The sequence below is a fragment of the Rhinopithecus roxellana genome, chromosome 15, assembly GCF_007565055.1.
Source record: "Rhinopithecus roxellana isolate Shanxi Qingling chromosome 15, ASM756505v1, whole genome shotgun sequence".
Lineage (NCBI taxonomy): Eukaryota > Metazoa > Chordata > Mammalia > Primates > Cercopithecidae > Rhinopithecus > Rhinopithecus roxellana.
The window spans coordinates 61,517,127-61,545,123 of NC_044563.1; the positions used below are offsets into that span (position 1 = coordinate 61,517,127).

At 38.8% G+C, this 27,997-nt stretch overlaps 2 protein-coding genes across 2 annotated transcripts; both read left to right on the plus strand.

Annotated features, from left to right (window-relative positions):
* The first annotated feature begins 8,354 nt into the window (after nt 1-8,354).
* On the plus strand, nt 8,355-9,701 carry LOC104681970 (olfactory receptor 51F2). The gene is made up of 2 exons (XM_010388426.1): nt 8,355-9,328; nt 9,650-9,701. Exons 1-2 carry the CDS (start codon nt 8,355-8,357, stop codon nt 9,699-9,701), a joined length of 1,026 nt encoding a protein of 341 aa, XP_010386728.1.
* A 16,299-nt stretch (nt 9,702-26,000) lies between these two features.
* Nucleotides 26,001-27,088, plus strand: LOC115893631 (olfactory receptor 51A7-like). The gene is given in 3 exon segments (XM_030918632.1): nt 26,001-26,276; nt 26,278-26,438; nt 26,470-27,088. Coding segments are annotated over 3 exon segments (1,056 nt in total).
* Nucleotides 27,089-27,997: the final 909 nt, after the last annotated feature.

Below are 27,997 nucleotides of genomic sequence, written 5' to 3' on the forward strand. Positions count from 1 at the left end.
TTTTTTTTTTTTTTTTTTTTTTTTTTTTTTTTTTTTGGAGATAGAGTCTCACTATGTTGCCTAGGCTGGAGTGCAGTTGTGCAATCTCAGCTTACTATAAACTCCAGTATCTGGGTTCAAGAGATTCTCCTGCCTCAGTCTCCCAAGTAGCTGGGATTACAGGTGCCTGCCACCATATTGATCTATTATTATATGTCATCATCTGTAAATAGTTATACTTCATATGCACCAGTGAACTTTTAAATAGTTTTAATGAAATTGTTTATCTAGACACTTACCCAAAGGGTGGCCTTATATTTATGTAAAGATAGATCAATACATTATTGAAAAGCCAGAAGTAGCTTTAAGTGTTTCAGTAATTGATTTCCTTTTTTTTTTAAGAGATGGGGTCTTGCTATGTTGCCCAGCAGACTGGTCTCAAACTCCTGGGTTCAAGCTATCCACCGCCTTGGCCTCCCAAAGTGCTAGGATTACAGGCGTGAGTCATCACACCCTGCCAGTAATTAATTTTCTATTTCAATAGAAGAATCAATTCTATTCAGTGACAGAACAATGTTTTTATGGTGCTAGAACAATTGGATATCTGTCTGAAAAAACAAAAAAACAAAACTCACCTTCTACCTCAAAGTAAACTATCTTTACTTGAGGTGTAAAATAAACCTAAATTTGAAAGCTAAAGCTATAGAGCTTCTTTAAAAAAGTAAAACAATATTTTCATGAACTTGGGGAAAGCAGATTTCTTATACAGGACACAAAAGTCATTAGCCACAATAGCAAAGAAGATCAACAATTGATCGTCATCAAAATGAAAAAATACTACTTCAAAAGAGACCAATACAAAAGTGAAAAGTCAAGTCACAGACAGAGAAAACATTCAGAATGCACATATCTGACAAAGAAAGCCCTGTAATCAATAAAAAGGACAACCAACTCATGAAAAATACAAGCAAATGATTTAAACAGGCCCTGTACAAGAGGCAGAAAAATGGCCAATGAACATATGAAAAGGTTTATTATTATTATTCAAAATTATTATTCATTAGGGAAATGAAAGTTTAAACTGTAACAATTTAACAATATAAACTAATTAGAACAGCTAAATTAAGTGCACTGAAAACACTAAGTATTGGTAAAAATGAGGAGCAACTGGAGCACTCATAAATGGAATCTCTTTAGCAATTTCTAATAAAACTACAACTCCTTTTGAATGAGCAAATTCACTTCTAGTTGCATACTTCAAATAAATGGTTTATACATCCACCAAAAATGTCTGAAGATGCTTATAGCAGCTGTATTCATAACACCTAAAATGTGGAAACAACCCAAATATGTCAATCGAAGATTAAACAAAATTTGCCACACTTATGCAATAGAATGCTGTTCATCAAGAATAAAAAAGAATGAAGAACTGAAAAAAAAACAAATATAGAAATAGTATTGTGGAAGTATGAAGCACTTGATGAAGAGTAAATAAGGAGCAGAATCTAATGCTTTAATATAGTTGGGGGAAAGATGACCTACAAAAAAAACCCAGTAAAATTCGTTTTAGTCTACGCAGACTTAAGAGTGAATTGGTGAGATTTTCAAACAGTTTCTACAAACCAGGTTGTGTTCTAAGGGTTACTATGCTCTAAGTAGTTTTTTTCTGAGCATTTAAAAAGGTTAGTTTAATACAGTGGATAAAACTACTGGCTCTGTAGCCAGCAAGGAGAACCAGTAGCCTTATCCACCGTATTAAGAGACTAACCCTTAAAAATGTTTAGAAAAAATTAGAGCACAGTAATTCTGTATATAGTTGTGAACCAAAAGTATCCGAGACAGGTCTCAATCAATGTAGAAAATTTATTTTGCCAAGGTTAAGGACACACCTGTGGCACAGCTTCAGGAGGTCCTGATGACTTGTGCCCAACATAGTCGGGGTACAGCTTGCTTTTATACATTTTAGGGAGGCATGAGACATCAATCAATAAGTTTAAGATATATATTTTATTGGTCTGGACAGGCAGGACAACTCAAAGTAGGAGCTTCCAAGTCATAGGAAGATAAGATACAAAAGATTGCATTCTTTTGATCAGCCTTTCACTAAATACACAATTTACACATGAGGGAGTGGATAGGGGAGTAGTCACTTATGCCTTAGTCTGACTCAGTGAATCTGCATTTTTACATAAGCAATAGGGCACAGGAAGCAATCAGATGTGCGCTTGTCTCAGGTGAGCAAAGGGATGACTTCCAGTTCTGTTCCTTTTTGCACAGCCTCGAAGATAAGCTATCAATTTTCATTGCCAGGGTGAAATTCAGAACTGTTTTAGGGTAAAGATCTTGAGGCCCACAGAGAAGGCAGGCATGTAGCTTTTTAACGTTGTAGCTACCTTTTACAGGAATAAAATGGGAGGCAGGTTTGCCTGATACAGTTCCCAGCTTGATTTTTTCTTTTGGCTTAGGGATTTTGGGGTCTCTAGATTTATTTATTTTTCACATAGTACAGCAATGAAGTGTAACAAAAAAAAGAAAGAAATTTTAGACAGGGAACACAGCAAATTTATCATTTACGTACTTTTTTTGAAATGAAAAATCCTGGAATATATGCTTTAGCAAATGAAATTGGTATATAATAAATTTCAACAATTGATAACCAAGTATAAATTAAAACTACTTATGGATGTTATGTAAAATAATTCCAGGACTACAACAATCTGACATGCCTCAAGAAATGCAGAACATATTAGAATGTTGCACAAAATATGGCCTCAGATAGGAGTGATGTCAGAAATTTAGAATTCAGGCTCCATTTCAGTCCCTACGAGTCAGAATTTTCATTTTAACAAGATCTTGAGGGTATTTACATGCTCACTCAATTTTACAAGCATTTAATTTCCCTTATGAACAAATAACTGTAATTTGAGATCTTTCTACTTTTCTTGACGTAGGCTTTTATTGCTATAAACGTCCCTACCATATACCACACTGCTTTTGCTGTCCCATAGGTATTTGTATATTGTACTTCCATTTTCATTTGTCTAAATAAATTTTTAATTTCTCTGTTGATTTTTATCAACTTATTGGTTGTTCAGGAAGATGTTGTTTAATTTCTATGTATTTGTATTTTCCATGGTTTCTCTACATTGATTTCTAGTTTTATACCATTGTTTTCAGAAAAAATACTTGATATGATTTTGATCTTCTCAAATTTGTTAAGATTGGTTCTGTGGCCTAACAGATGATCTATCCTGGAGAATGTTTCATATGCAATCTAGAAGAATATGCAGTCTGCAACTGCTGGATGAAATGTCCGTCAGGTTTGTTTGGTCTAGAGTGTAATTTAAATCCAATCTTTCTTTATTGGTTTTCTGTCTGGGTGATTTGTTCATGAAGTCCTCTACTATTATTATTGCAGTTCCTCTCTTTAAGTCATTCGTGAGATAATTAAAAAAAAAAAAGCTTTTCTTTTCCCGGCCATCAGACAACACGAAAGATAATTTAAATTCCAGAGACAGCATAAAAGTTGTTCCAGAAAACTATGGTCCAAAATAAACAGAAAATTGATGTGATTATGGACAACTGAATTAATATTAAAGGAAATAATTGATTTTCTTTTGATGAATGGGTGCCTTTTTTTTTTTTTTTTTTTTGAGACGGACTGTCGCCCTATTAACCAGGCCAGAATGCAGTGGCGCTATCTCGGCTCACTGCAAGCTCCGCCTCTCTGGTTCATGCCATTCCCCTGCCTCAGCCTCCCCGGTAGCTGGGACTACAGGCGCCCGTTACCACGCCCGGCTAATTTTTTGTATTTTCAGTAGAGACGGGGTTTCACCGTGTTAGCCGGGATGGTCTCGATCTCCTGACCTCGTGATCTGCCTGCCTCGGCCTCCCAAAGTGCTGGGATTACAGTCGTGAGCCACCGCGCCCGGCTGGGGTGCCTTCTTTTATAGCGGCATGTTTAGTGACATAGGATGATGTGTCATTATTTTTCTAATCATACCATATATTCTGTATTCCGTGATGAATAATTATTTAATTATATTTTAATAATTTTTTTGTTGCTTTTGAAGTTCGAATAACCTAAACAAATATATAATCATAGCTATAAGATTGTATGTAAATTTTTATATAGGGCCTAGGAAACTATTATACTACAGGGGACTAAATTTGGGAAAGGAGAGGGAAGAGAAGAAGGAAAGTGTAAGGGCATTTATTCCTTGCACTCTGCGTAGCAGGAAGTAGAGTCTTAAGTTAATGGAGGTTGGGCATGATGATTTCTGCCTATAATCTCAGCACTTTGGGAGGCCAATGCTGGAGGATATCTTGAGCCTAGGAGTTTGAGACCGGACTGGACAATGTAATGGGACCCCCTCTCTACAAAATAAATAAATACATAAAGACAGGTGTGGCGGTATGCACCTGTAGTCCAAGTTGCTAGGGATGCTGAGGTGGAAGGATTGCTTGAGCTTGGGAGGTCAAGGCTGCAGTGAGCCATGATTGTGCCATTGCACTCCAGTCTGGAGTGAGACTGGAGTGAGACTGCATCTTAAAAAACAAACAAACAAACAAACAAACAACAAACGAAAATCTACAAAACTTTTTCATATTTTGGAGAAAAAATGGAAAAAAAACCATTTATATCTATTTAAAATATTATAAAGACAATACAATAATTAAAAGGAAGCTGTAAACATATTATTTGGATCTGCTTCAGTCTACTGTGAAGAATCTCCTGGGAATTTCTAGTCATTACACCTAGGGTCGAGTCCCAAGTGTCTGTTGGCTGCAGGGTTGGGTTATATGCAGGGCTTCTTAGAGAAGGCCAGGTCTAAGAGACATCTACAAATACACTTGGCTTGGACAGTGAGTAGAAAGGGCACGTCTTCCTCTGTTGGGAGCCAAGTAAGGTGTGAGAGTGTGAGAAAACACAGACCAAGAAGGCAGAGACTGTTGAGGCCTAAACTGGGGGCCAAGAGAGAACAGAAAGGGAGGAATGGGAAGTGGAGAGGCAAGTGCTCAGAGGCAAAGGACTGCAAATCAGGGGTAGAAATATTGGGAAGCAGGGTTCAGAGTGACAGGCTCAGATTAAAGGGTGTGGGAATTAGTGATATATCAGCAGGTAGTTTGCTAACAAATATTTCTTCTGGGCTAGATAAGTTTGAAAAGAAAGAAATAATCTCTTCTCTAACATTTGTAGAACTCAAAAATCAAAACACATACTCTTGTTTGCTTTATTGGTAAAAATTTTTTCCATCATTACCATTTCTTCTATGCTAGATTTTATTTCTTAGGCTAGTTTGGTGATTGATGTTTTCTTATAAAATCATCTATTTTATGTATGTCATCAAACATATTATCATAATTTTGCATACTATTCATTATATTTAAAGTTATATTTCTCTAATCATAGCTTTATTATTATTTTCATTTTTCATCCTTTTTGTAAAATTTTCTTGACTGTCTTTGAAAAAAACATTCATTATATTCTTTTTAAATAATCAACTTTGGTTTTATTTTTAACTCAATTCATTTATGTCTTTCATCTTTGTTAATTGCTTCTTTTGACATTTATTTAATTATAATCCTAGCTTCTTAAACTGAGAACTTAGAAACTTAATATTTTTCCAGCATTTTTTCTTATAGTCTTCAAGCTATAAGTTGTTTTGGATGTCATCTTGCCTCACAGTTTCTGCTATGTGATATTGTCATTGTTATTCAGTTTAAAAGATTGTTTTTCTCATTTATGTGTTTCTGGAATAGAGAAGGTACTTAATAAATGGATGCTGTTATTGCTTTCAGAGTTTTTCATTTTATATTATTATATTAATGTTACTATATTAGTAAAATACAGTATTAGGCTAATTCAATAGTCCAGGTTAGACAGTGAGTTGATTTGGAAGAGAGTATTTTGTACTCAGATAAAGACAAGTTGGAAGAATAAAGAGAGATATTAGAGGTTGAATAGAAAAGATTGGAACAGGTGTTGGTTAAAAAATAAGAGAGTACAGGATGACTCCTAGATTTCTGATTTAGAAAATTGGGTCATTTTTATGAAAGTTATAAGCTTTATACAGAATATAATGTAGGAGGAAAAACAGTTTTAAGAGAACATAATCAATTTGGTTTTGAAGTTACGAGGTTTTTTTATTTACCCACGAAAAATCTAGATGGAAATGTCCAGAATAAAGTTTTATCTTCAGACATGGAACGTGAACACCAAAACTGATTTTCAGAAATTCATTTGAAATTTATTATTGTATAGGTGAAATATGAGGCTGTGAAAATGGGGGAGATAATTTTACAAGTGACTTGAGAATAGGCAAAGGGTACATCTCTGAAGAATGCCAAATATAAGGTTGGAAAACATAAGGTACCCTGGAGGGGCGGGGGAAAGAAATAAGAAAACTGAGAATAGTCAGATAAAGAGCTGACTAGTGGGAGAATATTAAGAGAGATTGGTATCATAAAATAATGAGGGGGAGAAAATTTCCAGAATCATCAACAAAATATGTGTTGTTGAAAGAATTAGATGGTCACTGAAATGAGTCAACTGATTTTTTTTTTTTCTTTTTGAGACAGGGTTTCTCTCTGTCACTCAGGCTGGGGTACAGTGACACAATCATGATTCACTGCAATCTTGACTTCTGGGCTCAAGAAATTCTCCTACTTCAGCTTACCAAGTAGTTGGGACCCACAGGCATGTACCACCTTGCCTGGCTAATTTGTAAACTTTTTTGTAGAGATGGGGTTTCCCTATGTTACCCATGTTGGTCTTGAACTCCTGGGCTCAAGTGATCCTCCCTCCTCGGCCTCCCAAAGTGTTGGGATAACAGGCTTGAGCCCTGTGCCTGGCCTCAACTGAATTTGACAGTTCCATTTTGGTGTTATTTTCCATAGTGGATATAGCCTGGATACCTGATTTTCTTGGCCCTTTGCATACAGGAACTATCAATATTAAGACTACTTTCCAGAGAAGCCTAAAGAGCTTCCTATCTCCACAATTCACATGGAATTAACATTTGACACATCAGACTCCCCTCCAAAGATACCACATTGACCGTAGTATGTCTCTTTAAAATCATATACCTGGATGGAGCCTTTGTCAGACTGGTTTAGAAATTCCTTTTATGCATTCCTCAGCTTTATGGAGTGAAGGCATTGAGGTTAGACATGCAGGTTTCATCCTCAGTTCTTCTACTGCCTAACTGCATAATTTGGGGCAAATTACTTAATCAATGTAAATATCAGCTTCTTCATATGTTTATTAGGGATAAGAAATTTATTTTCTTTGTTGAATAATTATAATGATTGGATCATATTATGGATATGAAGATAATTGTGTCTGGCATATGGCACATGTTCAAGAAATGCCAGCTATTGTGTTTTTTTGAATTTGATACTAGCCTGTGGTATTATTTATCATAGTGTAGTGCTTAATTTATTGTAAAATTATGGCAAGGTTTGCCTTTTTTCCTCCATTCCTTCCCTTTCTTCTTTCCCTTCTTCCCCACTCCCTCCTTTCTTCCTCCTATTCCTCCTCCTCCTCCTCTTGCTCTTTCTTCCTCTTCCCCTTTGTGCTCTTACCTGCCTCCACCTTCACTAGTCTTTCCTTTTCTCCTCCTTCTTTTCTTCCTCCTCTGTCATCTTTGTCTCTCTCTTTTCTCCAACTTTCTTACTGTTGTGGTTTCTCTTAATATTTAGGCAGTGCTTTATAAAGATAACATTGGGTGATTTTTGCTGAGTCTTAGTTTGCTCATCTGCAAAATTCATCTACGATCTATCTCCAAGAGTTGGTGTATGGATGAAATTATATAATGCATATAAAATGTCAACAACACAGGGAGCTCCAAACAAGTGGGATCAATATTTATTTTTCTTAGGGTGTTTTTTTGGACCACGCTATTACCACATATATGGGCCTGTGTGTCCCAGGGATGTTTCTGGCATTCTCCTGGATATTTTCCAAGGAAGTATAAAAACATTCACATTTCAAACATGACTTTGTTTGCTCAGTGTTTTATTCCAGAATCAAAATTTATTTTCAACAAGTACTGGAAACCAGATTTCTCATAATATTGTTTAGGTATTTTACTAGGGATTTATATTGGCAGACATAACTTAATTGTAATGTTTATTGCTACTAAGGAGAATTATAGACTTAATATACTTAAGAAAATTTTATGTGGCACAGTTCAGGGAATTCACTTTTCTCAATAAATGTGAAACACTGACAGACTTGGAGAGAAATGTGCAGCTCTGGGAAACTAAAATAAAATTCAAGTTCTTTGAAAATTAGAAATAATAACTCGGTGAGTCTTGAAGTGCCAAAGAGATGTTATAAGTGATAAGCTACGTATTATGTGTTATGTTAAATGACTGAAACATCCCTGTCTTCTCAGTCTTTCCCTATGTTGGTCCCCAATAATAGCAATGCTCAGCCTCTGATCTTTTTCCTGATGGGCATTTCAGGCCTGAAAGCCGCCCAGTACTGGATCTCCATCCCTTTTTGTCTCCTGTATGTTGTTGCCCTCTCTGGAAATAGCATGATCCTGTTTGTGGTCCTCTGTGAACGGAGCCTCCATAAGCCTGTGTATTGTTTCCTCTCTATGCTTTCAGTCACAGACCTGAGCTTGTCCCTGTGTACACTTTCTGCTATCCTTGGTGTCTTCTGGTTTGAAGCCCAAGAAATCAGCCTAAATACCTGCATTGGTCAGATGTTCTTTCTAGATGGATTTACTTTCATGGAGTCTGGGGTTCTACTAGCCATGGCCTTTGATCGTTTTGTGACCATCTGTGACCCACTGAGATACACTACCATTTTTACCAATGCCCCAATTGCCAAGATTGGGATAAACGTGTTGATAAGAAATGTTGCCGTCATGTTGCCAGTTGTGATCTTTGTGAAGAGGTTGTCCTTCTGCAGTTCTATGGTCCTTTCACATTCTTACTGCTACCATGTTGATCTCATCCAACTCTCCTGCACAGACAATAGGATCAACAGCATCCTTGGTCTGTTTGCACTTTTCTCCACTACAGGGTTTGACTGCCCTTGTATCCTGCTCTGCTATATCCTGATCATTCGATCTGTCCTCAGCATCGCTTCCTCAGAGGAGAGGCAGAAAGCCTTCAACACCTGCACATCCCACATCAGTGCTGCTGCCATCTTCTACATCCCTCTCATCAGTTTGTCTCTTGCCCATCGCTGTGGCCATTCAGCACCTCCATTTGTCCACACCATCAGGGCCACTGTCTTTCTGTTAATCCCTCCTGTGCTCAACCCTATTATCTACAGTGTGAAGACTAAGCAGATTCGAAAGGCCATTATCAAGGTCTTAATTCAGAAGCAGTTTCAAATCTAATCATCAGTTATTTCTTTCTTTCTTTTTTTTTTTTTTGAGACGGAGTCTCGCTCTGTCGTCCAGGCTGGAGTGCAGTGGCCGGATCTCAGCTCACTGCAAGCTCCGCCTCCCGGGTTTACGCCATTCTCCTGCCTCAGCCTCCCCAGTAGCTGGGACTACAGGCGCCCGCCACCTCACCCGGCTAGCTTTTTGTATTTTTTTAGTAGAGACGGGGTTTCACCGTGTTAGCCAGGATGGTCTCGATCTCCTGACCTCGTGATCCACCCGTCTCGGCCTCCCAAAGTGCTGGGATTACAGGCTTGAGCCACCGCGCCCGGCCATCATCAGTTATTTCTGATTAGAGATAAAGCCATTTATTAATAAGTGCTTTGCTAGAATGGAGTAATTGTCCCAGAGTGCCCAAACATGCCTTCAACAGTCCAAACTAAGCAACTTACAGGTTATGTGACGTTTATTTAGTCAATTTCTTTGTCAATAAATTCATGTCATTGCCAACTAAATTATGATTTTTTATTTCTATATAAAGTGAAGAAACATATATAAACAATTAATTATATGTGTAAGCAGTATGAAAGCTACATAAAGTATTAATTCAGGCTCTGTGTACAATTATAAAAGTTCACATAGAAACTTTCTAAATAATTCAGTTATTTTTTGAATGACACACAGAAAACACTTTAATTAGTTTCTTTTCTTGAAATTCTTGATTATTTGTGCGATTCCAAAATAAACATTTTATAGGGTGGATCCTAAAATGCACATCAATGTAATTCCACGTTGGGTCTTATCTAGATGGAATTATTTTGCCCTTTATTATGTGCAGGGGCTGCCTAATGTAAATACAAGTTACCATATTATGTGCTCAGCATCAGTTACTGCTGCTGTTAGCTGAAGAGTTAAAAGTTGGTAATTACATTGTTAACATTCTAGGAGTAAGGATAACACTATTTTTCATTCTTTTTTTTTTTTTTTTTACTGCTACAAGTATGATTTTAATGAATAACCAAGAATTATACTGGCAGAATACAACTCCCCAAAGCCAACAGGAAAATAAGAATTGGTTTACAGGCAAAGTCTTTCATTTGTAGAAACTCACTCATCCCATTAACTGATGTCCTAAAACCCAAGATTATAGCAGCTTTATGTCTTAGCACTAACCTTAACAAAAGTCCTACAGACACTTAATCTAAACCTTTATGCTAACTGCAGAGGGACCTATCCCCTAAATGGCATCCTCATTTATTTAGCCATTGATCACTGTGTGCCACATCATGCAAGGTTCTGTGCTAGGCTCTGGGATGCAGAAATGACCAAGAGGCTTGATGATCTCCTCAAACCTGCCCTTGTCCCACTATCTCCCTACATTTTTTTTTTTTTTTATTATTATACTTTAAGTTCTAGGGTACATGTGCATAACGTGCAGGTTTGTTACATATGTATACTTATGCCATGTTGGTGTGCTGCACCCATCAACTCGTCAGCACCCATCAATTCATCATTTGTATCTTGTATAACTCCCCAATGCAAGCCCTCCCTCCTCCCCCCTCCCCCCTCCCCATGATAGGCCCCAGTGCGTGATGTTCCCCTTCCCGAGTCCAAGTGATCTCATTGTTCAGTTCCCACCTATGAGTGAGAACATGTGGTGTTTGGTTTTCTGTTCTTGTGATAGTTTGCTAAGAATGATGGTTTCCAGCTGCATCCATGTCCCTACAAAGGACGCAAACTCATCCTTTTTTATGGCTGCATAGTATTCCATGGTGTATATGTGCCACATTTTCTTAATCCAGTCTGTCACAGATGGACATTTGGGTTGATTCCAAGTCTTTGCTATTGTGAATAGTGCCGCAATAAACATACGTGTACATGTGTCTTTGTAGTAGAATAATTTATAATCCTTTGGGTATATACCCAGTAGTGGGATGGCTGGGTCATATGGTACATCTAGTTCTAGATCCTTGAGGAATTGCCATACTGTTTTCCATAACGGTTGAACTAGTTTACAATCCCACCAACAGTGTAAAAGTGTTCCTATTTCTCCACATCCTCTCCAACACCTGTTGTTTCCTGACTTCTTAATGATTGCCATTCTAACTGGTGTGAGATGGTATCTCATTGTGGTTTTGATTTGCATTTCTCTGATGGCCAGTGACGATGAGCATTTTTTCATGTGTCTGTTGGCTGTATGAATATCTTCTTTTGAGAAATGTCTGTTCATATCCTTTCCCCACTTTTTGATGGGGTTGTTTGTTTTTTTCTCGTATATTTGTTTGAGTTCTTTGTAGATTCTGGATATTAGCCCTTTGTCAGATGAGTAGGTTGCAAAAATTTTCTCCCATTCTGTAGGTTGCCTGTTCACTCTGATGGTAGTTTCTTTTGCTGTGCAAAAGCTCTTTAGTTTAATTAGATCCCATTTGTCAATTTTGGCTTTTGCTGCCGTTGCTTTTGGTGTTTTAGACATGAAGTCCTTGCCCATGCCTATGTCCTGAATGGTAGTACCTAGATTTTCTTCTAGGGTTTTTATGGTATTAGGTCTAACATTTAAGTCTCTAAACCATCTTGAATTAATCTTCGTATAAGGGGTAAGGAAAGGATCCAGTTTCAGCTTTCTACTTATGGCTAGCCAATTTTCCCAGCACCATTTATTAAATAGGGAATCCTTTCCCCATTTCTTGTTTCTCTCAGGTTTGTCAAAGATCAGATGGCTGTAGATGTGTGGTATTATTTCTGAGGACTCTGTTCTGTTCCATTGATCTATATCTCTGTTTTGGTACCAGTACCATGCTGTTTTGGTGACTGTAGCCTTGTAGTATAGTTTGAAGTCAGGTAGCGTGACGCCTCCAGCTTTGTCCTTTTGACTTAGGATTGTCTTGACAATGCGGGCCCTTTTTTGGTTCCATATGAACTTTAAAGCAGTTTTTTCCAATTCTGTGAAGAAACTCATTGGTAGCTTGATGGGGATGGCATTGAATCTATAAATAACCTTGGGGAGTATGGCCATTTTCACGATATTGATTCTTCCTATCCATGAGCATGGTATGTTCTTCCATTTGTTTGTGTCCTCTTTGATTTCACTGAGCAGTGGTTTGTAGTTCTCCTTGAAGAGGTCCTTTACATCCCTTGTAAGCTGGATTCCTAGGTATTTGATTCTCTTTGAAGCAATTGTGAATGGAAGTTCATTCCTGATTTGGCTCTCTGCTTGTCTGTTACTGGTGTATAAGAATGCTTGTGATTTTTGCACATTAATTTTGTATCCTGAGACTTTGCTGAAGTTGCTTATCAGCTTAAGGAGATTTTGGGCTGAGACGATGGGGTTTTCTAAATATACAATCATGTCATCTGCAAACAGGGACAATTTGACTTCTTCTTTTCCTAACTGGATACCCTTGATTTCTTTCTCTTGCCTGATTGCCCTAGCCAGAACTTCCAAGACTATGTTGAATAGGAGTGGTGAGAGAGGGCATCCCTGTCTTGTGCCAGTTTTCAAAGGGAATTTTTCCAGTTTTTGCCCATTCAGTATGATATTAGCTGTGGGTTTGTCATAAATAGCTCTTATTATTTTGAGGTACGTTCCATCAATACCGAATTTATTGAGCGTTTTTAGCATGAAGGGCTGTTGAATTTTTCAAAAGCCTTTTCTGCATCTATTGAGACAATCATGTGGTTCTTGTCTTTGGTTCTGTTTATATGCTGGATTACGTTTATTGATTTGCGAATGTTGAACCAGCCTTGCATCCCAGGGATGAAGCCCATTTGATCATGGTGGATAAGCTTTTTGATGTGCTGCTGAATTCGGTTTGCCAGTATTTTATTGAGAATTTTTGCATCAATGTTCATCAGGGATATTGGTCTAAAATTCTCTTTTTTTGTTGTGTCTCTGCCAGGCTTTGGTATCAGGATGATGTTGGCCTCATAAAATGAGTTAGAGAGGATTCCCTCTTTTTCTATTGATTGGAATAGTTTCAGAAGGAATGGTACCAGCTCCTCCTTGTACCTCTGGTAGAATTCAGCTGTGAATCCATCTGGTCCTGGACTTTTTTTGGTGGGTAGGCTATTAATTGTTGCCTCAATTTCAGAGCCTGCTATTGGTCTATTCAGGGATTCAACTTCTTCCTGGTTTAGCCTTGGGAGAGTGTAAGTGTCCAGGAAATTATCCATTTCTACTAGATTTTCTAGTTGATTTGTGTAGAGGCGTTTATAGTATTCTCTGATGGTAGTTTGTATTTCTGTGGGGTCAGTGGTGATATCCCCTTTATCATTTTTTATTGCATCTATTTGATTCCTCTCTCTTTTCTTCTTTATTAGCCTTGCTAGCGGTCTGTCAATTTTGTTGATCTTTTCAAAAAACCAACTCCTGGATTCATTGATTTTTTGGAGGGTTTTTTGTGTCTCTATCTCCTTCAGTTCGGCTCTGATCTTAGTTATTTCTTGCCTTCTGCTAGCTTTTGAATGTGTTTGCTCTTGCCTCTCTAGTTCTTTTAATTGTGATGTTAGAGTGTCAATTTTAGATCTTTCCTGCTTTCTCTTGTGGGCATTTAGTGCTATAAATTTCCCTCTACACACTGCTTTAAATGTGTCCCAGAGATTCTGGTATGTTGTATCTTTGCTCTCATTGGTTTCAAAGAACATCTTTATTTCTGCTTTCATTTCGTTATGTACCCAGTAGTCATTCAGGAGCAGGTTGTTCAGTTTCCATGTAGTTGAGCGGTTTTGATTGAGTTTCTTAGTCCTGAGTTCTAGTTTGATTGCACTGTGGTCTGAGAGACAGTTTGTTATAATTTCTGTTCTTTTACATTTGCTGAGGAGTGCTTTACTTCCAATTATGTGGTCAATTTTGGAATAAGTGCGATGTGGTGCTGAGAAGAATGTCTATTCTGTTGATTTGGGGTGGAGAGTTCTATAGATGTCTATTAGGTCCGCTTGGTGCAGAGATGAGTTCAATTCCTGGATATCCTTGTTAACTTTCTGTCTCGTTGATCTGTCTAATGTTGACAGCGGAGTGTTGAAGTCTCCCATTATTATTGTATGGGAGTCTAAGTCTCTTTGTAAGTCTCTAAGGACTTGCTTTATGAATCTGGGTGCTCCTGTATTGGGTGCATATATATTTAGGAGAGTTAGCTCTTCCTGTTGAATTGATCCCTTTACCATTATGTAATGGCCTTCTTTGTCTCTTTTGATCTTTGATGGTTTAAAGTCTGTTTTATCAGAGACAAGGATTGCAACCCCTGCTTTTTTTTGTTCTCCATTTGCTTGGTAGATCTTCCTCCATCCCTTTATTTTGAGCCTATGTATGTCTCTGCATGTGAGATGGGTCTCCTGAATACAGCAGACTGATGGGTCTTGACTCTTTATCCAGTTTGCCAGTCTGTGTCTTTTAATTGGAGCATTTAGTCCATTAACATTTAAGGTTAATATTGTTATGTGTGAAGTTGATCCTGCCATTATGATATTAACTGGTTATTTTGCTCGTTAGTCGATGCAGTTTCTTCCTAGCCTCGATGGTCTTTACATTTTGGCATGTTTTTGCGGTGGCTGGTACCGGTTGTTCCTTTCCATGTTTAGGGCTTCCTTCAGGGTCTCTTGTAAGGCAGGCCTGGTGGTGACAAAATCTCTAAGCATTTGCTTATCTGTAAAGGATTTTATTTCTCCTTCACTTATGAAACTTAGTTTGGCTGGATATGAAATTCTGGGTTGAAAATTCTTTTCTTTAAGAATGTTGAATATTGGCCCCCACTCTCTTCTGGCTTGTAGAGTTTCTGCCGAGAGATCTGCTGTTAGTCTGATGGGCTTCCCTTTGTGGGTAACCCGACCTTTCTCTCTGGCTGCCCTTAAGATTTTTTCCTTCATTTCAACTTTGGTGAATCTGGCAATTATGTGTCTTGGAGTTGCTCTTTTGGAGGAGTATCTTTGTGGCGTTCTCTGTATTTCCTGAATTTGAATGTTGGCCTGCCCTACTAGGTTGGGGAAGTTCTCCTGGATGATATCCTGAAGAGTGTTTTCCAACTTGGTTCCATTTTCCCCCTCACTTTCCGGCACCCCAATCAGACGTAGATTTGGTCTTTTTACGTAATCCCATACTTCTTGCAGGCTTTGCTCATTTCTTTTTCTTCTTTTTTCTTTTGGTTTCTCTTCTCGCTTCATTTCATTCATTTGATCTTCAATCGCTGATACTCTTTCTTCCAGTTGATCGAGTCGGTTACTGAAGCTTGTGCATTTGTCACGTATTTCTCGTGTCATGGTTTTCATCTCTGTCATTTTGTTTATGATCTTCTCTGCATTAATTAGTCTAGCTGTCAATTCTTCCACTCTTTTTTCAAGATTTTTAGTTTCTTTGCGCTGGGTACGTAATTCCTCCTTTAGCTCTGATAAGTTTGATGGACTGAAGCCTTCTTCTCTCCTCTCGTCCAAGTCATTCTCTGACCAGCTTTGATCCGTTGCTGGCGATGGGCTGCAGTCCTTCGCAGGGGGAGACGCGCTCTTATTTTTTGAATTTCCAGCTTTTCTGCCCTGCTTCTTCCCCATCTTTGTGGTTTTATCTGTCTCTGGTCTTTGATGGTGGTGACGTACTGATGGGGTTTTGGTATAGGTGTCCTTCCTGTTTGATAGTTTTCCTTCTGACAGTCAGAAAGACTGTCTGTTGGTCTGTTGGAGATTGCTTGAGGTCCACTTCAGACCCTGTTTGCCTGGGTATCAGCAGCAGAGGTTGCCGAAGATAGAATATTGCTGAACAGCGAGTGTACCTGTCTGGTTCTTCCTTTGGAAGTTTCCTCTCAGGGGTGTACTCCACCCTGTGAGGTGTGGGGTGTCAGACTGCCCCTAGTGGGGGATTTCTCCCAGCTAGGCTACTCAGCGGTCAGAGACACACCTGGGCAGGCAGTCTGTCCGTTCTCAGATCTCAACCTCCGCGTTGGGAGATCCACGGCTCTCCCCAAAGCTGTCAGACAGAGTCGTTCGCATCTGCACCGGCTCCGGCTACTTCCCCTGTTGGTCTTCAGCTGTGCGGTGTCCCCAGAGGTGGAGACTACAGAGACAGGCAGGCTTCCTTGAGCTGCTGTGAGCTCCACCCTGTTCGAGCTTCCCAGGGGCTTTGTTTACCTACTTAAGCCTCAGCAATGGCGGGCGCCCCTCCCCCAGCCTCGCGGCTGCCTTGCGGATAGATCGCGGCATACTGCTGTGTTAGCAGTAAGGGAGGCTTCGTGGGCGTGGGACTCTCCCGGCCAGGATTGGGATATATTCTCCTGGTGTGCCTGTATGCTTACAGCGCAGTATTGGGGTGGGAGTTACCCGATTTTCCAGGTGTTGTGTGTCTCAGTTCCCCTGGCTAGGAAAACGGATCCCCTTCCCCCTTGCGCTTCCAGGTGAGGCGATGCCTCGCCCTGCTTCAGCTCTCGCTGGTCAGGCTGCAGCAGCTGACCAGCACCGATTGTCCGGCACTCCCTAGTGAGATGACCCCAGTACCTCAGTTGAAAATGCAGAAATCACCGGTCTTCTGTGTCGCTTGCGCTGGGAGTTGGAGACTGGAGCTGTTCCTATTCGGCCATCTTGCTCCGCTCCCCCTTCATTCTTTTTTTAACCAAGATTTGCCTTGGTATAAGAGAACCTGTACTTTTGGCTCATGTTTCTCTCTATCTCTGATTTTATGGCTTCATTTATGGGATCATTGGACTAGCAATGACAGAGCAAAGGCTGGCTGATATCCGCACATAGATACTTTTTAGATATGTTTATAGCTGGTTATTGAGTCCCTCCTCTGAAGTGAATACTCTCTAGTGAATATTAACATGAGACACAGAACTTTTCATCCTTTGCGTCCACTTCAATAGCACATCACATGCAGACTTTCTTACATCTCTTCTAACAAAGTTGCTAGTTCCATGTACTGACAAATTATCCAGGCCTTTCAGCGAAGTCCACTAGTTCATGTATATCCACAGACTTCAGACAACTTCTCCTCCAAACAAAGTTAACAACCAAGAGTGCTATTCACAACTCTGCCCTTTGAAAGTGTTTTCCTTCACCACTCTCCTTTATGCCATTCAAATGTAGTGCTGTTGTGCCACTGCACACAATTTTCAGTTAGCATCAACTTGTTTACCAATCTATTCATGAACCAAGCCTGAGTATTTTCCTCCTTTTCCAGAAACTTATCAAAAAAAACCCCAGTGAGGCCATGGATATGAATTAATGAAGAGACATCCATACAACAGTGACAAGTGTCGTACGATTCTGGGCCAACTATTCACATAAATTATTTGTGCTTTTTGACCTTGTGCATCATTATACCTACAATAATTGCTCAAATATCTCAGATAGGATAACAACATAAGAATTTTTCCTGTTGCTAAGTATATTATCCTCAATTATATGATTAAGCATCTGAAGAATAACCACAAGTAAAGCCAAAAAATTATTGGGCTGACTATGAGATAAACGTTGTTCATAACTCCATTAATCACTCTCAGTAATCTTATAAGTTAACCAAAGGAGAGCATGATGACATGTTTGAGTGAACAAACTCTTTAAGAACTCTTAGATATAACCTTAGATAACCTGTATCTAAGAGTCCTTAAAGAGTTGGGTATTCTTCTTTGTTTAATGAACAGTTACATTTGTAAATGACCTTAGGCTGTTTGGGGGGAAATCTGGATAATTTTTATTACATACTGGCAGTAACACTGCGGGACACTTTGTGGGGGAGACCAAGACTCATATTCAGTTAATGGGCACTGTACACATGAAGTGACTTAAATATTTAAACAAGTTAAGGGATCATGACTTCCCATTTTATGGCTGATGTCAGCCTGGTGCTTAGAAGTTCTCTATTGTAAATGTACACTGGGTACATCCTAGAAGATTGTTCATTTAGCTTGTCTCCAGGAAGACTACCATATATTGCAAAATATCACACTGGGTCCCATCACTCTGATAGCCATTCTAGCCTTTCTATCCTCTATAAAAACTATACCCACTTATATGATTGTTAAGTACTGCCATGTGGTCTCAGAATTCCTTCATTCTCATTGTTAATAGGAAGCCCATTTCCACAGAAGCATCTTTCTTTGTTAGGTGTAGCCTACGGAGTACGGCAACTGCTGACCTTTGAAACGAACCAGACTTCCTCTTACAAATGCATTCTTTGTGGCCTCCATGAAGACATTTCTCTTCCCTCATGGAGAAAATAATCATGTGGTAAATTCTCTTGTCCCATATGATAAATCAGTTCTAACATGTCAGCTTCCCTGATATTTCTATAGTCCACATTTTGCCAAGAATATTTGTCATCTCCACCTAATTTTCTGTGGTCAGTATCATATCCAGTCTTGAAACAACCATCTCAGTAGTGCATTAGCACAGTTTCTGGGTATCCTTGATGTAATATTGCACCTCAAATCATGGATCAATGCCTTCATGTCAATAAACTTTTCTCTATGTTAATTAATATTCATACTACCACATACTTCCACTGCTGCCTGGATTTAACACCTTCAAGATCTACTCTCCTCATTTGATTCCAGTGAGTCCAATTAAGTAGGTTCTGCAATGCCTTCAGTAAATAAAGTGTTTTCTTCAAAAATGGGGAATGATAGGGCAGTTCCTGTGGAGGAAAGGTATCAGTTGTGAGACATCACACTCAGGTTTGGTTTGTGTAAGGTCTCCAGACAGTAACAAATGAATTATCTTTGAAAAGTAAGAAGGGATATGCTTCTTCTGGCATAAAATATTCAAAAGTTTCAAAATTTGAAGACTTATTCACTCAATTGTCAACATTCCAGGAATGAGGATCTCATCATTTTCCCATTACTGTATTTCTAGACTTTTTCAAGGTTTTTGACTTTATCACAGAAGATCTGTTAAAACTGAGCAGTCTGCCTTGCAGCTCTGCCACCCTTTTAGTTAAATCCTTTGCCTGACTTTTAGAGCTGTATAATCTATGTCTGAATGAGATAAAGGTTTCTGTCAGTGTTCCTACAGAGAACGTTTGATTTTCGTGGCATATCCTGCATTGTGAGTTGGATGTCCCAATCTGATTAGCTCTTACTTCAAGATTTCTGAGGCAGATAGTAAAATCAGCCCATTCCATAATCTTTAGATGTTTTAGGTAGACATGGAGGACTATATTCAAGATCCATAGTTACCATATAACCTAATACTTTACCTTTCACCTGAACTTCAACCAGTCAATCACAAATGACTGTGTTAGTAATTGTGATGCCATTGAATTTCAAGGATTATTGTCAGCCCTCTGACCACTAGCAATCAGATTTATCAATTGACCATGTTAATGATAATGTGCTTCCAGGGACCATGAATGAGGAACAACTGGAGTTAAAGAAGGAGGAAGAATAAGATGATAGAAAACACCTCATTGAGTTTGATGCTGCATTAATCAGGGTTCAATCAAAAGCCAGAAATCATACAATAATTTTAACAGGAAAAATTTAATGTAGAGAATTATTAACAAGGACCTAAAATAGTGGGGAAATTAGCTTGCTAGATAGAATTATAAAGAATTCAGTAGAAACAGCTATAAAGGGCACCCATTACCCCAAGGGCTGAGATAAAGTCCCCAAGGAGGACTCCTTTCCTTGCACAAGGCTGAAGTCACAGAAGTACCTTGTCAGTGAGGTTTTCCATAAATCTGCTCTCTGATAGTTAGTTGCAAGAAAGGCCTTCCATAAGAAAGTGCCAAGCCCCAGAACTCTCTAAGTGCAAGGGAAACTGCTGATTGCTGGGCACTGCTGTGCCTGGGAACTGGAAAGACTGTTCTCTCTAGGAGTATAATGAATTTCCATGTGTGGCTGTGCCTGGGGTGTCTCCAGGCTGTCTTCTCTGGGTAAGTTGAGTGACTACCTTGCTAGAAGACTAGTCCCATGGGGCCCATGATGTGCACACACATATTCAGGGATAAGGAGAAGATACAGAAGAAGCTATCTCAGCTGCAGTGCTGGCCTATTATGCCTATGGTTCCAGGTTATGCCATTACTGTTTCAGTGGAGAGCTGGAGAACAAGTTCAGTAGTGAAATGCTGAAGAAAGCTACGAACTGCTGGAACCGAGCCCTGGAGGAAACACACCGAGCCAAGCAAGAAGAAAAATTGTAATTTGTAGGAGTCTGGTTGGCAAACCACAATAAAACCAGGAAGAGAAAAACCTCTTCTTTTCCTTTCAGTGTGCCTCCACTACCCTCTACTGACAAATCTTAACATTGTACCAGCTGGCAAAACATTATAAGGCCCAACGTCTTCATCACAGAGCAGGTAAAAAGGAATTTGGAGGTTGAGAAATGGCACATCAATAATAATTCAGATACCATTATGGGTGACTATTGCCTAATCCTACAGGGTCACCTCTGAAACCTTATCAAATATGTCTCAGGATACTCGACCCAGGGAAATAAAAAGACAGAAACAATTTATCCATTGGATCCTTTTTCCCATTGCTCAAAGTCTACCTCACGAATTCTTAATTCTCCCCATTTCTGGGTTGTACATACATGAATACCAAGTAAGTACATGTAGATATCTCATCATTCAGTGTCAGTCATGGGGCAAGAAACAAGAGATACATGGCATGGGCCTAGGCTGAGATGTTTTCAGATTCTTCCTGTGTAAAGCCAGCCAATGACTAAATGGGTCTGATTGCTGCAACAGTGATTGGAAAATGAGGCTAAAAGATTTGCGGTGATGCACTAGAAGTAGTGAATTCACAGCGTCAGCTCAAACCTTGATGCTCTATCCTGGAGAGCTTGTAGGTTCACGGAAAATGCAGTCACCTCAGAATGAGGTATGAGCTATTTCTTCTGTTGTACTGGAAATCTATCCTTGTTCTTTTTTGTTATTGTTTTTGGTGCAAGTTCTGTTATTTAATCCCATAAGTCAATTAAAATGATATGCTTACCAATTTGGTTCCTCTTTTTTAAAACTCCAAATAGAGAAGAAAAATGATCCTGAAAAAGGTATCCACTGGCCAAGTCTTTTAGAAAGTATGGGGATAACTCCAGGGCAATGGAGAAAGTGCTATGAGCACATAAAGTATACAGAAGTGGTCTCAGGAAGGCTGCTGAGAGAAAAATTCTTCTGCAGGGAATATTTATTATTACAAGTTTACACCCTTTTATGTTAAAATGGTGATATTAACAATAATATTATTATTTATTTATTGTTGTTAACAATAAATAAAAAGGAGAAGTAAAGGAAAGCAGAAATGGATGAGGAAGAGCTAGGGCAGCAAGTCAAATCAGAGAAAAAAATGGAAGAAAGATAATAGATTTTATTTCATTTTTTTTCTTAAAAATCACCTAAATTTAGCCTTTCCAAGTGAGAGTTTTAATTGTTTTGTTCCCTAAAAAAAATTAACAAACAAACAAACAAAAAACCCCACAACAAAACAAAAACAAACTTGTAATTTTTTCATAGTTCTAGTTGCTTTTTTGACCTGGTGATCCTGTAGCCTTTTCTAGATCTGAAGACCAATTAATTTTCCACTCAAAATGATGTAGATACACGTCAGGAAGTAACAGAAGGATCTACCATAAGGCAAACATGAGCCATATGATTCCATTATGATTCTGGACTGATGCTGGAAAAAATATATCAACATTAGAAACTTGCACTCCTTTTGGTAATACTCTAGTTAAAATGTACAGTTTTTCCGAATGTGAAAAATCAAATTGAATTATGTCTCCTATCTGTGTGTGAGAATAGGAATGTGAGGAACTAGTGCTCCTCATTTTTCGAAGCCAGTGTAGACTGAAGAGGTGCTCCTCATTACCTGCTAAAAACTGCTCTAGGTTTAGGTTCAAGGTTTTCTGGAAGTTTACCTCTGAAAGTTTCTGAAAGCTTCGTATATTGATTATCCTCCTCACTGGTGATCCATAGTTGTCCTCTGAACTATAAGCTCAATAAAAGCAATGCATCTATTTTGGTCACCTGTGTTTCTCAGTAGTTGGAAACAATACATTGTTCATAATAGGTCATCAGGAAATACATATCAAATAAATGAATGATGATGGCAATAGACATGCTGTTTGTGGTCAGTAACATAAGAATTGATGGGGAAAGGAAGAAAGTTTACTTGCACTATCTATTTTAGAAAGCGGAGGGAGATTTTCTTTTTTTCTTTATATCAGAAAACGTATTTTCCTAATGGGTGGAGGTTTGAATAAAGATTAAAGTTTGAATGAACAGAATCCTTTAGGATTATCTTCTCTAGTTAGGATAATCTGACTAGGTCTGCAATGCTCTCTTGGTTCAACACTTATGTGCCCCCTTTTCTAGGCATTCATTATATTTTCATAACAGCTGCAATTTTTCCTTTACAGATGCCAGGGCAATAAGTTGAGAAACCTAGGCTGGATATATTGGCTAGAATTAGCGTAGGCCTTCATGGTTATTTTGTTCTGGTCCAGTAATAATAAAGAGGACCATTTCAAAGGGTATTCTGTATTACTTTTGTCTGTCATCCTCAGCAACCAGTTCTAAATATATTCAGGGCCTAACAAATCTGGTTTCAGTCACCCACCTGCCCTGGAGTGCCAGGGCTGCATCTTCCCAAGCCTGGTGAAGCCTTGAGATAGGGGACCTAAGGCTTTAGGAAAATAATACAGTGTTTAACTAGGACTGATATTTTCCTGAAGGCAGAATATTAGGTATCATAATCCTGACTATATTTCTACTGGCATGATTTTGTAGTAAAAGGCTACTAAATAACAGAAAATTCTGAACTTAAGTAGGGTTCACAGCTTTATCAAAGCTCTACAAATGAGCAAATTTTCAGAGGTGTTAAGCAACTAGGCCCATGTTATAGTATCAGTCTGCTAGTTTACTGGATTCTTTTCTCCAATTTTCTGCCTGTCCTAACTCATGACTACAGCCCCTAACTCCATCACATCACCTCTTGTATTAACCTGAAGATGAAGTCATCATTGTTGGCTGTCTAAGTTGGTTCATTTATCTGATATACTTTGTTTCAGGCCAATAGTATTTTGCTAAATCTTGTGTTCTGTTTTCTTTATCTGAAAATCATATGCCCCTGCACAACATGCCGGCAGAATTATACAATTTATTTATTTCTAATTTTCAAAGGTAGTGGGCTGAACAATTTCTCTTCTGAATGTGAGGGTCTGAGTTATTAAGCATGTTGTAACCCTGGGTATTACTTTTTGTTTTGTGAGATTAAGTGCCTTTGAGGACCAATAAATGTTAAGGGGCTAGATATAAGACAATGCAGAAAGAGGGAGCCTATGATAAATTAGAGACTTTGTCACCTACCTAAAGCCATCACATTAAAAATCTATTTAGACATTGTGATGACCAAACAGAACACATTTGTGGGCAGGATTCTACCTCAAGTCTGCCTGTCTCTGACCTCTGTGACTGGCTTATGTTGAGCCTTTTAAGGTATACACTGACACCAAATCTTAGATAGAGCCATTGCTGGATTTGGGCTGTCTTTGATAATGCCTTAGAGTGACTGTCCCCAAATCCTGCACCTGTGTGGAAACAGGATCACATCAGTTAAAGCCTTCACTGTGATTCAGAACCTGCTCACTTATGAGAGCTCATTATTGACAGACATTGATGAGACAAATCAAAGCAAAATCAAAACAAAAGTCGTTGTTCCCAGGGGACTAGGTGTCTATTAATTCTCAAGAGGATGTTCCTCTGCTAACAAAGAGTATGAGGATATAAACAAAGGTGCAGATTCCCAACAGAGTGCTGGAACAGAGAAGCTGCAGTAGCTGTAGGATCTGAAGGCTTCCCATTCTTGGTCTGGAATTAGGTAGCTAGAAGCCTGGTAGGTGTTCTGGTGAATGAAATTGAATTTCCTTAGGATGGTTTTAACTTTTCCAATGAAAACACTGTAGTTTTGTAGACAACCCTATATCTTTCAGAGGAATGGAGGTAAAAATGTTTCATGGGTTGTTCAACCTAAGAGATCAAGCTACATTTTGGACAAGGTTTATGGCTGAAAAGACTAGTGTCCTCATGTAGCATGGGGCACTTACTTGTATTTACATGATGAATACAGTTGAATACAACAATGTTGCCAGTAGTAACTCATTTTTGGAGTTATCGGAGTTAGGTTGGAAGCTTGTCAACAAAGGCCTCAGGTATGAAACCTTGGGAATGGCCCATTTTGAGGGGATTCATTGAAGGGAGAGGGATGTTGTGTTATCACTTTTTTCTCTGTCAGAATTCTGCTCCTCTGACAAGGACAGGCTGTTAGCCACACCATTGGAGCTTTTTATTCTACAGCTCTTGAAAGGAAAGTTACCCAAAGTGTCAGTAATGCTGACACTAGGAGTATGAACAGTATCAAACCCAAATTCCAGAGACAGACACCTGCACTGGTCACCAATCTGAAGGGTAGACACAGAGAAGCCAAGTGCAATAGGAAAAAAGAATCCATGAGCAGACAAAGACGAGAGCTGTGACCATTCTGAGCAGGGCCAGTAGCAATTGCACTGTAAGGTGGCGAGTACTTTAAACACATACAAATGGCATCTGTGTTATGGGATGCATAACAAGGAAGCGTTGGTCACATATAACACTAAGCCTGCCTCATAGCCCCTAACTCAGGTCAACATGAGGCAAAGGTCCTTAAAATTTTTTTGCAGCATATAGAATAGATACTATTTCCCCTTTCCTTCACTACTTTCTATTTCTATCCACCACTTTCTAGTTTCTTCTAGCTGAATGCAACCTCCTCTTTACCCTTGCCAAGACATGCTCGGAGACTTTCCATGAAAGGACAAATGATCACACATAGCCATCCTCTCTGCACCACTTAAGGTGGTCTCTTGCTGTCACTAGCCATCTAAGTCATGAGAGCTGGGTCAGAGGAGCTCTTCCTCCTCTGGTTACTGAGGTGCTGTGCTTACTCACACTGCCCTGCCTCAGGCTACTGTCAAGATCTGGCAAATGGTGTTTGCTACCAGACTTGAAGGTTTTGAGCCTATCTTTTTCTGTGAATACCTGAAAAGTGAATCATTTTACAATGTGTATAATTTTCAGGAACTTATCATCCCTACCACATATGCTTTTTATTCTCTTGTTTTTTATTTTAATAATATCCTTTAAAAATAGAAAAAGCCCACATGTTGTATAAAACAGGCCATGGGCTGAGTTTGACTGCATTACAGTTTGCCAACCCCTGTGGTAGACTAATTCTATATATTTTCACAGTCATGTACCAAGATCAATAACCTAAGATTCAGGCCTCTCCTAAGTGCTGTTACTACAGCATGCATCTGTGGTTTGTGTGAGTACATGACCATTGACCACAATCATGACAGTAGATTGTAACACATTCCACTTAATTGAAGCAAAAATCTCAAAAGCCGAGGATTTCAAAAAAAGTGGGTATCAAAGCACTTTCTTTCTAGCTAGAAAATTATTCAGAAATATATCAGGGAATAAGGATAGAAAAATAACATAAAGGTTTTAAATGAATCCTGTGATGAACCTGTTTAAATATTTTCCATTGTTTTCTTTACATAGGAAAATATTTATTATGCTATTTCTTGACACCTAAGATTGAGCTATATTTAATTTAACCAACTATTGAACTTAAATATATTCAGCAAATACAATTAAAAATTTTTGTCTATTGTGCATCTTACTTTAGGCCTTGGAGCAGATAAGCTGGTGACCTATCTGTGATGTTTCTGCTCCACACCTCAGAAGTTGAAGTCTCCACATTCCTGTTGATTGGGATACCAGGACTTGAGCATGCACACATTTGGATCTCTATCCCCATCTGCCTTATGTACCTCATGGCCATCCTGGGCAACTGCACCATCCTATTTGTTATCAGAAGAGAGCATTCCCTGCAAGAGCCCAGGTACTATTTCCCCTCCATGCTGGCCCTGTCCGACCTGGGCCTGTCTTTCTCCTCCCTACCCACTATGCTGAGAATCTTCTTATTCAACAACATGGGGGATTTCTGCTGATGCATGCATTGCCCAGGAATTCTTCATCCATGAATTCACAGACATAGAGTCTTCAGTCCTCCTAATCATGTCCTTTGATTGCTTCATAGCCATTTGCAACCCCCTAAGATATAGCTCTATTCTCACCAGCGTCAGGGTTTTGCAAATTGAACTGGTGTTTGCTATTAAAAGCGTCAGGTGAACTGGTGTTTGCTATTAAAAGCATTCTCCTAGTGCTACCCCTTCCTTTTACTTTAAAGAGACTCAGATACTGTAATAAACACCTTTTATCCCACCCCTACTGCCTTCACCAGGATGTAATGAAGCTGGCCTGCTCTGACAATAGGGTTAACTTTAACTATGGTTTGTTCGTTGCGCTCTGCATGATGTCAGACAGTGTTTTTATTGCTATTTCCTATGTGTTCATCCTGAAGACTGTGTTGGGAATTGCATCCCATGGGGATGCAATTAACACCTGTGTGTCTCATATCTGTGCTCTACTCATCTTCTATGTGCCCATCATCACCTTGGCTACCATGCATCACTTTTCTAAGAATAAATCCCCTTTAGCTACGATTCTGAGAGCAGATGCATTCTTGCTGGTACCACCCTTGATGAATCCTATTGTGTATTATGTAAAAACTTGGCAGATTAGGGTAAAGGTCCTGGAAAAATTGGCTCTGAAGCCTAAATGGTGGGGCAAAGGTGGAAATTCTATTTTTTTCACAATACATTTTCTTAGGAGAAGGAAAGTATTTCATTCAAATAGGAAATGGTTCTATTTACTTCATAGCTTTACAATTAGATGTATTAATTAAGTGGTCCATCAGCTAATCCCTAATGAACATCTAATATACCACAGCTTTTCTACTTTTGATAAAGAAGAGGCTTATATTTCATAAACATGTTATGAATCATCTTGTTATTCTTTGGGTGATTGATAACATCAATTCTCAGACACAAGAAGGAAGAGCAAAACTCTTGCAAATCTTCTAATGAGAAGTTAGGAAAAGTAGCCCTGAACTATGACTGGGAGAGCCCTACAAAATTCTGGTACTATTTAACATCTTGATATTTACCTCCTTTTATTTTATTTTCATTGTGATTTACATTAAACTCTTTATAAAGTGTCTGAGTTTGTCTAAGTATGTTCTTTACTTTGCTATTCAAAGTGTGGTCTGCTGACTGGCAGTAACAGCATTACCTAGAAAGTTGTTAAAATTGCTGCAGAATCTCATGTCCTGCTGCAAGCCTGTTGAGCTGAAATCCGCATTGTAGCAAGATCTCAGGTGACTGGCATGTAGGTCAGTGTTTAAGGAACTTTTCTCGGGTGATGTGAAAGGGAAACACAGAGACTATGTCATTTGGTGAAGCAAATTTTGGTAGAAGTCAATTTGGGGAGGAAGTTAGAGAAGGGCCATGGCACTTGACCATGTTTATAGTAAATATAAGAGGTTGAAACTTTGATGCTCATAGTAGTGAGCATCAAATACAGGCCCATATGTATTTCCACCATGATGCATATATATCTCTCATTAACTATATTGTAAATTTCCACAGGACAAGAGCTACGAATTATTCAACTTTAACTCTCTTGACAACAAAGTACTCTGTTGATGGTATGTGCTTGATAGATCTATTAATATATCAATTTGAACTAAAAAAAATAGTCTAAAGAAAAAGAGGTAGCATCCTGAAGCCAGGTCCCTCAGGTTTTTCTGGGGTAA